Source organism: Eriocheir sinensis, chromosome 35 (assembly GCF_024679095.1).
Source record: "Eriocheir sinensis breed Jianghai 21 chromosome 35, ASM2467909v1, whole genome shotgun sequence".
Classification (NCBI taxonomy): domain Eukaryota; kingdom Metazoa; phylum Arthropoda; class Malacostraca; order Decapoda; family Varunidae; genus Eriocheir; species Eriocheir sinensis.
The window spans coordinates 4,028,513-4,046,537 of NC_066543.1; the positions used below are offsets into that span (position 1 = coordinate 4,028,513).

Consider the following 18,025-nt stretch of genomic DNA (forward strand, 5'->3'; position numbering starts at 1 on the left):
ATAAAAGATTCACAGACGTTAGCTGTATGTCATTCTCATACCCAAGACTGCATGTCATGGAGGATTTTGTTGAAAAGACCAATTGTGTAAGTGAGAAGGGAAGAGACAGTTATTCTATTCTTCCCTCTTCTCTACCCATATAACCAGACTGAAAACTGAAAACAAAAACAAATGTCAACTGGCAACCATCACAATGATTTATATCATATTTACCTTTCCCATTAAAAAAAGTCTCGATACTTTCCTGAGGGCAGTGCCAAATGAGCTACCAGTGCCGGGCTACACTGAAAGTAGCATATTTACCTTTCCTATTAAAAGAAAAATAGTTGATACTATCTTGAGAGCAGTGCCAAATGACAAACCTTTCCCAGGCTACACTACAAGGAGCTGGGTAACAACAACCTCAATACCACACCAAATGACCCTTACCAATAGGGACACCAGAGCTGGATACAGCAGTGGATTACCACAATTGTGAAGCATGGGTCTCTAGACAAGACTAAGTAAGCACATATCTATTACTTCACCCATCTCACAATGGCATACAAAGCTGTTTATATGTGTTAAGTTTTGATGTGTTTTATAATAACTCTGCTAACTACTTCCCACAGAAATTATTAGTTTCCCAGATAGCCCTCCACCTACCCACTTCCCAACAACCAATGATTTCCATGAAAAAAATTGAAAACATCAAAACTGAGAAGAATATCGAGTTTCCTCCTCACAATAGGCAGAAACAAGGAAAAACAAGCACTCAAGCCCTTACAAGATAATGAGGAAGGGGGATTTTGCTGCAACCTCAACTGACATAATAAAAACGGCACATTACGAAGTGTATCAGAAGTATTTATAAAAATAATATCTAATCACCTCCTGACAGGGGAGGCTATGCACCACCACCCACATTTAGCCATTTCTGTGATAAATGGTCATAAAGAAAGATGAACATCATAAAAATGTCAGAAAAAATAATGTCAAACTCCGCAGTGTGAGAAGTGTAATAAGTACTACTAATAAATACCAGAAAAAAATTGAGTTCTGGAATGGCAATATGTAAGGAAAGCCTAACAAGGGACAGCAAGATAAACACAACTAGGTGTTTGTCCTTCAGTAAAATTCCAGAAGTACACCCGCTGCATGCCAGTGACAACATCCAATGGCAGAGCACAAAACGCACCATGGATTTATTGTACACAATTAAATCTAACCCAAACTGGCCTAAACCTAACCTGACCTGTGCCCTGCTGCCAAAATGCGATAAAAGCAAGCAAATCCCTTGAAATATATCATGAACAAAAGATTTGACAGCAAAGTAATGCAGCAATGTCTTGTATGTGTACAAGTAATCCATACAGCAGAAGGGTGTCTTTTCCAGTATGACGGGTGTAGTTCTATAATAATACCATTCTTGCCTCATGCTGACATTTTAATAAAAAAAGAAATGCAGGTTATGCAGTGCCTTCAGAAGGCTCTTGAAATCCTGAATAACAGGGCGTTCTGTGAACCAACAACTTATGGTGGTCATCCTGAGTGGCAGTCTTGTATGGCAGCTAAAAAATGGAGACCTGTTGGCTGGGTGTTTGGCTTATTTCCAAACTCAATGACGCGTCAAAAGTGTGGAATCATTGTTTTTACAAAGGACAGTCAGTAAGGCTCGTTGGGATCCTTGAAAAAGTGAGGCGACGGGTTTCATCAGTCCTACCTCGTCACTTCCCGGCCCAGCACCGCCGTGACCGTCCGGACACAAGTTACTGAAGTTATACAACGCCGGTGACGAGACGTGAGCGGCGCCCCGCGGACGAGCGTGGCGGCTGGCACCACCCAGGCCCCGGCGATGATGGCAGGTGTTGTGTCCCATGTAGTGACACTGTCTTCTTTGTATGGTTTAGTTTCTCTTCGAAGGGGCCGCCGTTACAAAGGCAAGCTCTAGGAGAGCCACTTGGACATCAAGATCAAGATCAATCTGCTGCTCTGTTGTGGGGTTGAGTCTTGGTTGAGTGGAGACTGGAGAGACGAATGGACGAGTGATTGAGGCAGTGAAAGAGTTCTTTGAAGAAATGTGGTGTGCAAGATGTAGGGAATAGTATTTTTTCCATTTACATAGGATATTGTCTGTTCTGCATGTTTGTTATTACAGCTGCCGTTATAAAGGCCTGACATGGGAAAAATCCCATGTCACCTGTGACATCAAAATCAAGATAATTATTACAGTACAGTTTTATCTTCCAAGCTCGAGCGCAGTGTATGCATGTGAATGCAAGAAATTATACAGGTGGTCTGAGTCCCGCAGCAAAGTGTGTCAGATGTGTGACAAGGGTGTGGATGAAACTGTCGCGCATATGATACTGGTGTGTGGGAGGTACCGGAGAGAAAGGACGGAGATGATGAGGGTGGCACTGAGTGAGATGGGCTGGGATGTGAATGGGGGGATTGCAAGAACAGAGAGGGAATGGATGCTGCTGCTGCTGGGACTGATTGATTGATTGATAGTTTATTGTTGCAGGTAAACAAAGGGGAGGAGGGGGAAACATAACCCCACCCCAGCCAGGCAGAGATTATGAGGACAACTATACATGTGTAGGACATCATGGTTCAGGAGTGCTGAAGCAAATGATAGAATTATAGAAGCCATGAAGAGTTTTCTGGAAAAGATGTGGTGTGCAAGAAATAGGGAATTGGAAGATTTGTAATGGATACTGCTTGTTTTGTTTTTATTTTTACAGGTTGTGCCGATGCCAAGGCCTGACTCTCCAAAGGGCCGGTCACCTGTACAGCAAGAGCAAGAGAGAGGACATACGCTCCGCCTTGCGCTTTGGCGGGGTGCTAGAGCGTAGGTTCGAGACCGGTGCCACGGGGGTGGAAAGGTGGGCTCTTTCCGACACCCTCAGCCCCGTTGTTGGGCCTCCTCCTTGAAAGAATTGGGCATCTCTCTACCAGCCGTCTGGGTGGTTGCGCGGCATGCACCGCCTTCCTCCCTTGGGGTATATCCCCAACGAAAAAAGAAAAAAAACTATAAAAAGTCTTGTAAAGTATATTAATGATATATAAATAAAAGTCTTCAACATCACTTTGTTCTGGTAAATGTGCCAATCATCACTGATAACCATTTTTGTCAGGAATTGGCCTGTTTGCAGTAGGGCAAATAGATGTCTATTAACATAATGGATATTTATGTATGTAACATGTTATTATATTTATTATATTATTTATATACAATCAATCCACCTTATCCACAGCTTTCAAAAAAGAAAATTTGAAATTCCTGCACACAGCGCTGCCTGCTATAAATACACATAAGAACATGCACAGGCTGACGACAGTGAGCAACGATGAACCCACCCTCAGTCCCGCTGTACTGCACATTAGTTTACCCCCACAAGCAACGTGAGGACCTTTGGAGGGTCATTTGAAAATGCAGACGACTGGCTGATATTTTGATATGTGCAGTTTGGCAACTTCTTCCAGAATAGTTTCATCACAATTAAAGACTTCTTCTTGAACATATTCCACTCCTTCAAATATCTCAATGTAATCATTGCTTTAAATTATTTACCATCGCCCTCTTCAAGATCTGGGAAGTGTTCATGAAGGCTACACACCTTCTCATGCAACAAGTTAATACAAACTGGAACATTCTTATGCACCGCATGTCCTCCAACCACATATTCATAGCTACTCCTGGCTAAGGAAGTGCTTCATCATGAATTGAATGGAGAAACCATTGGTGATGCTTCTGGGGTAACAATAAAACTAGCTCTTGTAACACTTTCTTTATTATGAATGGGTAGATATCATCGATTACTAAATATGTCTGTACTGTTTATCTCTCACCTAACTCTACTGACTATGTACAATTCCTTGGCTATTTGAACTCTGAAGTGGAACACATCTTGACTCATTATCCCTTTGCTGAAATTTCCATCTTAGGATTTTTCAATGTTCACCACCAGCTTTGGCTTTCAACCTTTCACTGACCAGCCAGGTGAACAAGCCTACAATTTTGCTCTCCTCAATGATCTTGAGTAGTTGGCTCAGCACCCTATTCCCAATTGCCTTGGAGACACGCCCAACATTCTAGACCTTTTTCTAACCTCTAATCCTTCAGCTCATTCTATTAAACTGTTCTCTTCGTTGGGCTCCTCCGATCACAACCTTATTTCCGCATTCTGTCCTACCGCTCCTGTACAGGACCTACCCAAGAGGCGGTGCTTCTGAAATTTTGTTTCAGCTCGGTGGAACGACCTGAAGATGTATTTTTCCAATTTCCCGTGGATGGATTACTGCTTCCAGAGACCCTTCTGCGTGTGCCCAGCACATTACAGTCTCTGGAATAAATGATATTTCATGTACTTCCTCTACTCCTCATGCTAAAAAACCTTGGTTCAATCACGCTTGTTCTCATGCTATCAGATAGAGAGGTGGCACACAAAAGGTACAAGAGCCTTCGCACTCCTGCTAATCACGATCTTTACATTTCTGCCCAGAATTGTGCCAAATCTATTCTTCAACTTACCAAAAACTCTTTCATCAATAATAAATGCCAACAACTTGCATCTTCTAATTCTTCCACGGACTTCCGGCACCTAGCCAAAAAAATCTCTAACAATTTCACTACTTCATCTCTCCCACCTCTCCTTAATCTTGATGGCAGAACAGCTGTCACATCTATCTGTAAAGCTGAACCCTTTGCTCAAGCTTTCTCTAAAAACTCCACTCTGGATGATTCAGGGCATATTCTTCCTACTCATTCCTCATCTAACTCAACTATGCCTGTTCCTTCCCTGGAACTAAAATGATAAAAAAGAAGTAAATCAAGTAGTTACAAAAATTTGAACTTCATAAAATGGATCAAGCATTCATTTGTTAAAATCAGAGTTCAGTAAAATGCAGAAAACAGAGAAGATACAAGCACTTCACATTGTGGGTATAAAACCCAAACTCCATCACCATAATTTCTTAATATGCCTTCATCAATAGTATAATTTTCGGGCTTCTGATCATCACACCTCAATGCATACTGCTCACACCTGACAGCACGGATAATATCAAAACCAGTGTTGACTGGTGTGATGTTTGGAGCGCAAGCAAGGGTGAGGTGGGCACGACTGCCTTTTCCTGATGTTGGGTGGAATATTTCTGTACTGCTACTTTTTACTGTAGTAACAGTTGAACCACAAACAGAGATATTCTTGGAAATGTTTGGTTCAGAATCTGATGGCTTAGGTGTAGTTCCTTTGATAACTTTAGGGTCTTCATTATCATTGCTTGACCATAACTCAAGCTGTTCATCTGACAGTTTAAGTCTTGCTCCTATTGTTCTTGGAGTGATTACAAACCCAATAATGCACAATCTGAAGCACTTCCCTACTGACTCTTTCACAAGTGGACTAGTGATATACTCTTGAGCACCCTCTCCTTTACCCCTTGCAGTGAACTTTGATGTTGCATGAAGTATGGAGCCTCCGTCAATGAGAGAATTCCAAGTAAAAGAGCTGTGAAGATCTGAAAAAAGGCATAACTAGTTCAAACTGGAGCATATCTTAATTCATTAAAATGATCCAACAATCAGTCACAAATTTTCATAATCTAATTATGTAGCACAAAAGGGAGACAAAACTTATCATAAAGGAATTTCCCACTATTCAACAGGATATTGTTCCAAAGAAAGTGGTTGAATAGTGAAGTTGTCAAATAAAAGACATTTTACCAAAAGAATACATGTAAATAGGGGTAGGGTTGACTTGCTGCCCCCCACACACACACACAAAAAAAAAAAAAAAAATAAATAAATAAATAAACCAGAATATTTCTTCTATTTTACACCTTGCTATGAGTAACGATACGGGACTTTTGTGGTGCTATGGTAGTAGTGTCACTCGTGGTAAAATTAGCAGTACAAAATACGTGTTTGTTAAGCTGAATCATTTGCTCGACTGGCTACCAGCAGTACCAGCTGGCAGGCGAGTGGATGTCTGGCAGGCAGGAGCGTTTTTTTTTTTTCAACACTCAGCCCCTAGCACTGGTGGAGTGTCTGGCATCCAGTTCAATCCCCTTTGTCGTTCATATTTCCCTATTTCTGGACTAGATCAATTTCCCATGTGATTCATGACACTGAGATGTCAAGAATAATGGGAATCACCTCCCATTAGACAGGTGGTAGCAGTGGGATCCTCTCCTGAATTATGTTTATCCATTGTTGGGGAAGGAACATGAACAGCCCATGTTTACTAACTAACTGACAGAGAGCATATAGGCTAGGAGGCGTGTCGCTTCACTCATCCACCAACTCCACCCTGGATGTGAATAAACACACAGAGGTTGATCTTAATCAAAGGGGAAGCCCTGCCCAATGCAGGAAAAGCTTGAAAACCCACACAGCCAGTGGGACTCCTCTTTAGCTGAGTGGCAAAGCACTATCTCCATGTCCCATCGTCTATGATGCTGCTTAGTAAAAAAATACAATAGCTAGAAAAATTGACCTACCTTCAGAGGAACTGACTTGGAAAGATTGTACAAATTCTTGCTCAAATTCCGTTACTCCCAGAGCTTTTTGGAGCCATGACCGCCCAACCAAGGATATCACTTCTGAATCCACTTCATTCAGAAACCATCCATAGTACACAGGCAGTACTGGCACATAGGATTTAACCTGGAACATATGATATACATTTTTTTATGAGGTGGGAATCTCAAAGTCAGATTTTGGACTGAAAGTGTCAATCTTTACCTTGTCTAACTCCCTTATGAAACATTAAAGGTAATAAAGGTAGAAGTCAATGTAGGTGGACTTTTGAGAATATTCACCTTATTAGTATCAGCATGTATTCAATAATTTTCTCACCTTGTTAGGAATCATTTTCCCTGGTTTACTATGACCATGTTTCACAGCGAGCTCTCTGAGAACCATTGCCCATGGGGTCTGTGGCTCCACTACCACAGGAATGTACTTGTGAGCCCTTGCTAGTTTCAAATAGAACTCCATCTCCCAATTCTGCATACAACGGTTATCAATCACAATAACATGGGTGTTCTGCCTGGCAGCACTTGCTGCTTGTTGCTTACAGTATTCATAAGCATCCTTCGCTATTTCTTTGTCAAACTTATACCTGCAAAAGAGAAAGCCATTGTTAGAATTGCAAACTTATTATCATAGCAGCTGAAAAAAATTATATACACCAAGATTACAACAACCTGGATAGCAGACATAATTGAATAGGACCATCATCATCTTTATCATCACCAATAAATACGTAGTGTAGCTTTAATCTGTCCACTGCGTTTGGAACAAATTTGGATTTCCAGCAAGAGATTTTACAAAAGCTGATGATTATTTGGTTCAATGAAAACCTACTGAAGTTGACAGCAATGTGTAAAATATTACCTGGTAAAAAGGGAAATAACAATAATATGACAATAATAATAAGGGATAAATGCTCTATTGACCATAAACAGTAATGGCAACAGGATGAAGAAGTTGAAGTTATTTCTGTATACATTAGTATTAAATAAAAGGTATTTACAATAAGATGAAAGCAGGAGAAATGAACATGGCTGCATACAAGACACCTGCTCTTCATTTGACTTGCTTTGCAATGGATATAGAGGGAGAGTTTCTGAGGAAGCTTGCTTTTCAGACAGTCACCACAAAAAAAAAATATATATAAGAATTCCATATTGTTTCATGGCGACATTGATCAAACAAACTCTTTTAAATGTATTTTAGAAGCTGTGGTCTTCAGTCCTCCAACAGAGTGGCAGGGCACTCAGAAGACTGACCTATTTGTATCTCACTCTACTTCCTTATCTTCAATCTAACATTTCGCTACTCTGAAAAATTTGACATATTCTTTTTTTCTTTTCATTATTACTATTGCCAATACTTAATCATCTTTACCACACCACTACCCCTACTCCCTCATTCCCTTCAACTGCTACTGGCAGTACCTTCCCCTGAAATCCCCAGAATGTCAACTCATGCTTGACTCACGGGGCAGGACAAGTGTTCAGTATTCTACTGTTATGTGCAGCTTGCAGCCCTTCCATTATAATTTATCACCAGCTGCCACATGTGAAGCCATAAAAATCTACGGCAGATGCATAAGTACTTCACTTAAAGCATGATTTTTTTTTGTCATGTAATATTTCCAAGAAACATGAATAGAACATGAGTTGATTTAAAAAAAAAGCAGGTTTACATTTATCACGAGCAAACATAAATGAATGGGTTTTCATAATAGAATCAAAATATCATTGAGTCAATCTCTGAGGAAGAAGCTTTCAAGAAACATTACTGATAACAAATCTTGGTCACGGAGTCTGGACTAAGTAGGCACACCAAACTTCAATACTTACATGCCTTCATGTATATAATAATGGTCAGCAGAGCAGACAGCTGTATCCTGATAGACTTTCTGGATCTCCTGGCTAATGAAGGATTTCCCAGAGCCTGGTGGGCCTTTCATTATGAACATTACCTGTAGAAAACATAGTTATCCTCCACTACCTGCACTCAAAATTGAATACACTGAAATTTTAATTCACATGTAGATTCTCTGACTATGGGGTAATGTGTAAATAAAATACTTTTGCTGAATTAGTCCAAAAAAAAAAATGTAAATATTAAGATATACTAAGGAACATTTGAAAATCATATGTAGAGCAGACAGAACTAGGAATGAAGTGGAGTGAAACTGATGAATGTATATGGATATTGTAGATGTAAACCCACTAGTCTAAGTCTATGCATTTCAAGAACACAAACAAAAAGAGTATATAAAGTCATGCGGCCCACACAAGAAAGCTCCAACACACCCAGTGTGGAAAACCTTTCATTGAGTATCAAAGATTTGTGAGGTAATGAAGATTTGTGATTGTTGCAGGGCCCAGTATTGAATTGATTGGCAAATATGTAGTCATTAGTTTATATTTAAAGCTATGACATTAGAGAACAGATAAAAAGCTAAAACTTACCTTTATAAATTCAATTATTCTTGTCACTTTTCACACTATCAAATAAAAATTAGTTTATCAAATTTATCAGGAATAAATCTAAAGCTGTTAAATCATGGAATACTACTTCTAGAAGTAGTTATCTTTTCATTTCACATGGCATTCATCTTTTTTTTTTTATGAGAAAGTCTCATTTGCTTCCAGGCTCTCTTGAGGGACACTGGTGATCAGCCAAACCTTTCTGGCACAGTGTTGTAATGGCACAAGGATAAAGACCACCATTTGTCTCCCAGCTTTCAATCACAACCTGCTGTCTAGTGTTGTCCCCAGTGTGCGCCATCCTGCAGTATCCACTTGGTTTATACAAGAACCCATCGACCAACACAGCCACACAACTTATATTGATGGGAAAAAAAAAAAAAAAAAAAAAAAGCCCACTGATGGGCTGGGTCAATCACCAGAGCTCTTCTACGATTATGAGCCTGCATCTCTCATAATTACTTCCTTCGCGTCTGATAGAAATGTTAGCTGCCATACACAGCTTCATGATTGTAATCATCCATACTATTTCCAGGACAGACATCTCATTCAGTTTACTTACCATTCCTAGACCTGTCTCTTATTCAGTCTCAACAATATACTGATTCCTGCAATACTGTACCTTACTCTCCTGAATAAAACTGATGGTGGAATTATTCTTCAAAAAGGCAAAATTCAAGTACTGAAAATCTCCTCTCAATCGCTTTGCTAATTGCTCTTCTGGTGGAGTTGAGGAAGGACTGGCAGGCCTTTTGGTTCGGTGGAGTGGACTTCGTGGAGTTGCAAGTGAATGTGTAGTCTCAGTAGGTGGAATATGACCTGGAGTGCATGCTGGTCCATTACACTCAGGTCCACAAGGCTCTTTAGACCCACTGCTGAAGAGCTTGGGTATTCTGCTGAAGGTCTTTCCCATGCTTACCTCTTTTTACACACAGACAGTTTACTGAAAGGAAAAAAACAACAAAAACCTTAATTCATGCCATACATGGGACAGTGAAAGGTTGATGTGGCTGAAAAGGGCCTTTGGGCCTTCAAGATGCGTCAAAATGCCACTTTGCTCAGTTTAGATCCCTAATGGACGGCATATTGCTGGCCAGAGTACGTAATTATTTTTTCTTTCCGTCAGTTAAAAAAAGTGCCAACTTATCTATGATTCCAACTCAAATAATATTTAGTGAAGAGTTGTTTTAATGAATGTAGTATGATAACTGACTTAAACTCTGTCAAGCCTACTTGCCAAGTATATTAACTAACTGAATAAAAGTTTTAAATAAAAAATGCATTAAATTAAGAAAGATAATGAACAATAACAATGAAGAATATGAAAAGACAATGAAAAATGTGAAAAACTATGTTTCCCCCTTTCCATCCTGGCAGCGCCAGGGGTACTGTGACAGGGTTGGTACTGCAGGAAGCGAAACATGTTTTTTTCTGAATCTTTATTTAGAAGTGTTTTCTACAAATAGTAGTCACTTATTCTTATTTTTAAATAATGTATCAAAGAATAAAAATATTCTTTACATTCTTTTTTATATTTATAATCAAGGAAGAGTGTTTTTGGGTCTGAGATAATCAGATACATTAACTTTTAAAGAAATTCCACCATTTTGATGATTTCAACTTTGGTGACACATTGTCATATCAATTAATTGCCAAAATAGAGATCCTTATGTACTTATGTAGCTAGCACTTTCTGTATATCAATGAAGCAAATTGAAATCACACACCCTCATTCCTTGACAATAATTTATAACATAATTTTCTGACACTGTTGAGATTTAAGAGGAATAACCACAAGGGAAAAATAGAAAATGATAACAGGGAAGTTAGTGTGGAAATATAACAATATTTGCAGTGTTAATCACATGGACGTGTAATACAGTGAAGCAAGACAGACTGTGGGGAAACAAACAGTAAAAAGATTGTGAGTGAATCTTATAATGTACAAAAGTGTTTAAGTTTTTATGTATTTGTTAGTTGGTGCCGACACAGAGGGCAGTGGACGGAAGATTATTCTTTGGCAATGACATAAATGTATTAATTCCTGATTGGCTGTAGTCTACCCATACAAAGTGAAAAAGCTGTAAACTTGTAAAAACAGACATATGAGGACCTAGAGGAAGTCTTTTACTAGTTGGGGGATGCACAGATCCTTGCTGGTAAGTTGTTGAGGTTGCACACAGGCAGCAGGAGGACAGAAACTGGTGGTGGTGGTGATGGTGACATGTCTCACATACTCTTCAGGATCTAGAATATCTATTGGCTGGGGCTGGGGGTCATGGGGCCACTTCTGTTGGTGTACATTCTCTGCCCTGGAGTAAGGATAATCAACAAAACCAACTATAGTTCATCATGAACATCAGAATAATGAATTGTTTGATAATCTCAAATTTTTAGCATAATTTTTATATCTATTATAACCCTGTCTTTGAGGAGCTGAATCTTGAGCAGGATGAACTAAATACTTTGGTCGGTAACCACAAATGCTGAATGTAATTCTACTGAAACACATTCTCTTGAAGTTTACAGTTACAAATGCAACTAATTTTCATCCTAATCATAACCCATGATGACTTGGACTAATAGATGTACTGACACCTGGAATGACCTCAAACGAGGAGTTCAAACTAAAACAATTCATGAATTTGAAGATAAACTTGATCAACTGGGATTTGAAAATTAGATGCCATGAGTGTAGCTCACTTCCTGTATATCATAACTAGATAAGAACACACACACACACGCACACACACACACATGCATGCAGATGAAAGGTAAGCTAGATAAGACAAGACTAACTCTTAATCTTGTATAATGCACATGCATGCACACACACATACACACAAAAGAAGGATATCAGAAAGTTGGAAAGGATACAGAGAATTGCAACTAAAATGGTCCCAGAACTCTCGAATATGACGTATGAAGACAGATTGAAGGAGATGGACTTGACGACACTGGAACAAAGAAGGGAGAGAGGAGATCTGATCACGCTGTATAAGTTGATAAATAACTTTGATGAGGTGGACAGAAATGATCTCTTCTTAACTGCGAGAACGCAGGGGCTGAGAGGACATGGGAAGAAACTTAATAAAGGAACCTGTTTGAGTGACCTAAAAAAGTATAGTTTTCCACATAGAAGTCTTAACACATGGAACAGCTTGCGGAAGGAGGTGGTGGAGGCGAACAGTGTCCAGCAAATGAAGGAAAGGCTGGATGAATGTAGATATGGAGACGGGACTATTAGAGCTTAGTTCGGGCCCGGTAGACTACAAATTGGTAAATACACACACACACACACACACACACACCTAGTTGTATTTACCTATTCACACTACATGGATAAGGATATGTTGAAGCTGACTGTGTCTAATAATTGATGCAATGGAGAGTAATAATTATTTTAGGGGGAATAATGAATAATATTTATACCTCATTAACACAAAAACAAAGGTATCACTATGAAACTACAGATTATGATGATTCATTAGAATTCTGATGAGAAATGACAAAAACAGTAAATGAACAAGTAAATGAGACAGCCCACAGATGAAATGGATATGTATGGGATGGAGTATCTGGGGCAATTTAAATAACTGTAATGAGGAATTCGAAATAACTTTAATTAAATTCTTTCAGGATGGTTTCATCAATAAGAAAGTTATCAGTAGCTTGACATTCAAGGCATTCCTCATCCACAAGTACCTGAGGTTGAGTGCTTCCTTAAGTTGAGTTTCCAGTGACCCCGCACTGACATCCAGAGACACTAACTCTTGAAAAACTGTATGGGACTTGGGCAGATTGACTTCCTTGCTGAGCTGACATGGTGAAGAGAAGAGTTAGTATCTAACTTTTATTTTATTGAAACTCATAGGAGACAAGAGTTTAGGGGAAAAAACCTATCTATCTATCTATATATGATGAAGATGCACTTAGATGTATAAGGCAATATACAAACTGTAGAATGTAATTAATCCAAGCATCTGTTGAGCTGAGCCTGTTCAGAGCATTAATTTTTTACTATTAAATTACATTCTAAATCATCATCATCATCATGTACGTACATATCAGGGATGAAGTGTTCATATTTAAATACAGTACAGAATAAAGTTCAGTTTTCTGCACGTGCATTAACTGAAACTTGACATTACGGAACAAGGACAACTCACAATGTCAGATTGAGGGATGAGTACATATTACCTTACTGGGAGGCTAGCACTTCCAGGCACGGTGCTGGCATTCATAATGTATCTGATTCATGTAAATGACACAGTGATCTGTTGGACAAGCCTGTTTGCAGATGATACTAAGATACTGAGGAAAATAAAAGTAGAGGAGAATTGTAAAAGATTGCAAGAAAACCTTGACAGGATTTATGAATAGAACCATGAATGGGAAACTGAATTAAAAAAAGCAAGATATTGGAAATGAGTATCAGTACTAATATGCCATCACTGAACTATTCAATAGGAGTATTGGTCCAGAATAATTTGTCACCTCAAACACATCATCAGAAACTTTCCAGCTATTGGCACACAGGAGTGGCATTTCCCTACATAGACAAAGAAATAATGAAGAAATTGGTAGTGGCAATGATCTGTCTCAGGTCAGAATATGAGCCAATAATATCATTCCCATGTGAAAATAAACAATACAATTGAAAGAGTATGAAAAGCAGCAAGCAAGATGTTCAAGGCAATGAAGATGAAGGGAGTAAACAATATTGATGGAGAAGTTAGTACTTATATGTGACATGGGAGGAAGAAGAGGACATAAAGAAATTGAAAAAAACAAGATTCTTAGAAGATATCAAGAAATATAGCTTTCTCAAAAGATGACTAAAACAGTGTAACAACCAGGAGAAAGAGGTTATTTAATCCTGAACTCTTAAGTTAAAAGGTAAATTTGACCTACTGACACTCAGAGACAGGACCCCATGAGCATTATTCATTTCCTGTATATCACAATTAGGTATATACAATTAGGATTTGTTTTTTATAAACACACAGTTACTATGCTATTCATGTTTCCACAGTTACCTCTCCTTAAATGTTATCTCAGGTATGTATGTACTTCTGATCAGCTAACCAAGCCTTGAAGACAGTGGACAGTAAAAATGTCTGCATGCTGGTCACTCAGCCAAATTTGGATTCAAATCTGGCCTAGGTTTTTGCAGGAATGAGAAAAATACCACCTCTACACATTCATTGATATTTTTTGTACTGCACAAAAAGAAATAAAATAAAATAAAGAGCCTCCCTACTGAATAAGCCTAGCACTGGTTTGTCCAAATGTATTTACCTGTTTTTTTAATTTAGCAGCTGTATTTGGGGAATACAGCTTAGTTCTCAGGAGCTGAGGCACATTGGGTTGCATCTCCCTGGCTTGGGTAAGCATTTCTGCCACATGGAGTGTTGAGGAAAGTTTTGGAACTCTATAGGTATTCTCAGCATCATTCACAGTTACGCTGGGTGGACCATGACTTCCATGAACTCCACGTGGTGTTCTGCCCTTTCCTCTTTTTTTAATGTTGTCTTTCCTTTGTGCACACTTTTCCTGTTGCCAACAGCCAATATTCCTCATGTGGGTGTTGGTGAGGACTCTGGGGTTGGCACAAATAACCTTTGCATTGTCTTGTGGGATCCGGCAGTGAGTGCCAGCGGTTACAGAATAGATGTGTTCCTCTCCATCTATCACCTCTTTTCCTTTCTTTCCTGGCTGAGACATCTGCAGGGGGTTTCATTATGATACTCATCTTACCAAACAAAAATATTGCTATAATCAGTGAAACAATTTCTCAGAAATTAGAGAGATCAGATAAAAAGCAACAACAATTAAAAAAAGGTTACTAATTCACTTCTCATGTAAGTTTGTAATAGAAGCTTTTTAGAGTACGCTGGAGCAAAGGTCCCAAGTGCATATTCATTAAATATTATGAGAATTTCTACAGAAGGAAATTACAGCCATTCAACTCATGGGATGCACAGAAGGAATCACTTCCTCTCGTCTCATTGTACAACTCAACTTTTGGAAGAGTATTATCATCAGCCATTAGTATCCAAACATTTTTATATTACAGCACATACACACACACACACACACACAAAAAAAAAAAATGTCATGTTCTTCATGAGAATACTGATGTATAATAGGTTTTAGGGAATGATACATGTATGTACGTAACATAAAACAACCCTGAGTCAGCATTCAACAAGTCAAAATTATGACACATCCCCCAAGATGGAAAAAGTAGTCTTCAGTCAGCAATGTGATGCATACTGGAGACTCAAAGGTTCCTTTCAGGCACATCAAATTATTGTCGTCTGCCATGGACAGCACAACGTTGTGCGTTTCAGGGAGCAGACCATTCTGCACATAACTTTTGCCGTGAATGGTAAGACAAGACCTGAAGCAGTCTCCCTCTCCTCAATTGGCTTACACAAATCTATATGGTAAGCTACTACACACCAGAGTTATATGCTGTAACTTACTGTACCTAAACTACAAACCTGTATAGCAGGTTAGTGTCTTCAATACTGTAAGCAAGGTGTGTGTGTGTGTGAATTAACCTATTTGTAGTCTACTGGGCCCGAGCTAAGCTCTAATAGTACATGACTACATGTCCCTTGGATTCATAAAGGAAGAATGCCTACAGATATAAATAAGGGTACACGACTACATGCCCCTTAGATTCGTAAAGGAAGATTGCCCACAGATATAAATAAGGGTACACGACTACATGCCTCTTGGATTCATAAAGGAAGAATGCCCACAGATATAAATAAAGGTACACAACTACATGCCCCTTGGATTCAAAAAGGAAGAATGCTCACAGATTTAAATAAGGGTACATGACGGTAGAGATTTGTTTTAGTACCGTGGCAGTATCTCATTATCTACTTTATGAAACATCACTCTCTCTTCATATGCCTTTTCTACAAACCTTCAACAGTCATATAAACGCTTTCAAAATCCAATTCAAGGCCTTTTTTTTTTACTCTTGAAAATAGGGGATAATGTTTACATAAGTGCATCGCCTCCTCTGTGCTGGCCGCGGCGACGGTGCCGCCGCCACAAAATAGCTTGCAGTGGATTTAGAGTGGGGAAGCATATTTAAACTACTCCAACCGAACTTTACGACCTGCTAACGGGGGAGCTGCGCCCCCCTCGACTCCCCTTATAACCAGGGAGGGCTGCTCCCCCAACTGGACCCCCCCCCATATGTATATGCGACTTATTTCTGCAAGGAGGTATTTCTCAACACTGGCTGCACCGCCGCCGCGCCCGTCGCCAGAGCAAACCTGTTATTTTTATGCAAATACCGTGTATTTTATCATGGAGCATGAATATAACATAACATAACCTTACCTAACCTAACAAAACCCTATTTTGCGGCGACGGCGGCACCGTCGCCGTGCTTCCGTAAACATTATCCCTTATTTTCATGAGTAAAAAAAGTCCTGGAATTGGATTTTGAAAGCGTTTCCATGACTGTTGAAGGTTTGTAGAAAAGATATATGAAGAGCTACTGATGTTTCATAAGGTAGGTAATGAAATACTGGCACGGTACTAAAACGAATCTTAACCGTACGTGACTACATGCCCCTTGGATTCATAAGGGAAGAATGCCCACAGAATCATAACAAACCATCTCTACTTGCAACCGAGTCTACTATACGAAAACACGTACAGTCTCAAATTACCTTATGCACGAGGGGCTTGAAAAAAGGAAATTACTGGACCGCTTGGCTTCGTGACGTTTATCTTGCCGCTTCCGCCTTCCGCTTGGTGTTTATCATGTTTTTGATCTTGATGTCACGGGCGACTTGGGAATTTACTGTTGCCAGATTATCGTACTCAGAGCCTCATATTTACCGGTTTCTGAGCCATAGCTATTGCCAAAAACCACCAATAATTAACTATTTTAACGATAACTATATATGAAGAAAGTTATTGGAGTCAAGGAGGTAGTTTTTGGGTCGGAAATTGGCAAACATAGGAGGCTGAATACGACAATCTGGCACCGTTGCTTGGGGACTTCAGTCAGGCCTTTGTAACGGCACCTCCTGATTGATTGATAGTTTATTGTTGCAGGTAAACAAGGGAGAAGGGAGGAACATGCCATCCCAACCCCCAGGCAGGACAGAGTGTGATTATACAACTATTAATACATGTGTAGGTAGGAAAGGAAACAAAAATAAACAGAACGGCCACTCCAACCCCGGCCCCTCCCCCCCCTGGTGCTAGGAAAGAACGAAAGAGACTAAATAGACTGTGTAGACGAATGAGGAGAAGGAGGCAAGAAAGCGAAGAAGCTGAGGGTGAATATACCCAATGCATGGAAAAGCTATGAGAAAGATCATGAGTGCAAAGGTTCAGTGTAAAAGAAGATTCAGACCCTGAGAGAGAAAGAGGGAGGGAGGAGGTCGAGAGGTATAGATTCCTAGAGAGGAGAGAGATGAGTGTGAGTGTGAGAATGTGGAATCTGAAGTGAAAGGTGAATTAAAAAAAGAAGATAAGGAGAAAAAAAAAGGGAATTGGGAAATTAGGAGGGAGAAGAAGGGGAAGTAGGAGTAGGGAGAAGTATTGTAGAGAGAGAGAGGTATGGTGAAAGAAAAGAGAGAAAAGAATGATGAGCTGAGATGAAGGGGATGGAGAAAAGACAGAAGAATGGTAAGGCTGACAGGACCAGAGATGAGATCCCAGTGAGTTGTATAAAATGAGGATGACTGAGTTATTCAACCAGGTATGGGGAAGAGAGAGAGAGCAAGTAATGATGAATGAAATAGAGTGACTCTGATCCACAAGGGCGGCATAGAGTAAGCAGGAATTAAAGAAACATAGGCCAATCTCTGGTAAACTCAATAAAAAAAATCTTTAGTGCTGTGTTGAATGAAAGGGGTTGTGTGAATTGAGGATTGAGCTGGGTGGTGTGAGGAGCAGAACGAATTCAGAGGGACAGGCGCGAGTGATTGAAAGGAAAAAGAGAGGGAGGGACTGTACTTAGGCTTTCCTAGAGAGAGAAGAAAGCTTATGA

At 39.6% G+C, this 18,025-nt stretch overlaps 2 protein-coding genes across 5 annotated transcripts in view; both read right to left on the bottom strand.

Annotated features, from left to right (window-relative positions):
* The window catches only part of LOC127007268 (mitochondrial coenzyme A diphosphatase NUDT8-like), a 9,448-nt gene extending 7,487 nt beyond the window's left edge, over positions 1-1,961 (bottom strand). Inside the window, exon 1 of the mRNA XM_050878024.1 lies at positions 1,703-1,961. The gene's annotated coding sequence lies outside the window, so the exon portion shown is untranslated. The remainder of the gene's footprint in view (positions 1-1,702) is intronic.
* Positions 1,962-3,757: 1,796 nt separating this feature from the next.
* Positions 3,758-17,029, bottom strand: LOC127007269 (2',3'-cyclic-nucleotide 3'-phosphodiesterase-like). Of its 4 annotated transcripts, none has more exons than XM_050878030.1 (7): positions 16,692-17,029; positions 11,102-11,300; positions 9,611-9,931; positions 8,353-8,474; positions 6,842-7,106; positions 6,484-6,649; positions 3,758-4,325 (listed from the first exon to the last, which is right to left on the bottom strand). In XM_050878030.1, exons 3-7 carry the CDS (start codon positions 9,899-9,901, stop codon positions 4,225-4,227), a joined length of 945 nt encoding a protein of 314 aa, XP_050733987.1. In that variant the 5' UTR covers positions 9,902-9,931; positions 11,102-11,300; positions 16,692-17,029; the 3' UTR covers positions 3,758-4,224. The 4 variants fall into 4 exon arrangements, with proteins under 4 accessions (XP_050733987.1, XP_050733984.1, XP_050733986.1 ...); XM_050878027.1 differs by having other exon boundaries at positions 3,758-5,502; positions 16,692-17,025; XM_050878029.1 differs by lacking the exon at positions 16,692-17,029 and adding an exon at positions 14,290-14,438 and having other exon boundaries at positions 3,758-5,502.
* Positions 17,030-18,025: the final 996 nt, after the last annotated feature.

Coding starts and splice junctions, on each gene's coding strand:
- LOC127007269 (XM_050878027.1), bottom strand. CDS start 9,901: ATGGGAAAGACCTTCAGCAGAATACCCAAGCTCTTCAGCAGTGGGTCT. Junction 7,107..8,352: donor TATTATATACATGAAGGCAT/GTAAGTATTGAA, acceptor TCTCTTTTGCAG/GTATAAGTTTGACAAAGAAA. Junction 6,650..6,841: donor GGAAAATGATTCCTAACAAG/GTGAGAAAATTA, acceptor CATATGTTCCAG/GTTAAATCCTATGTGCCAGT.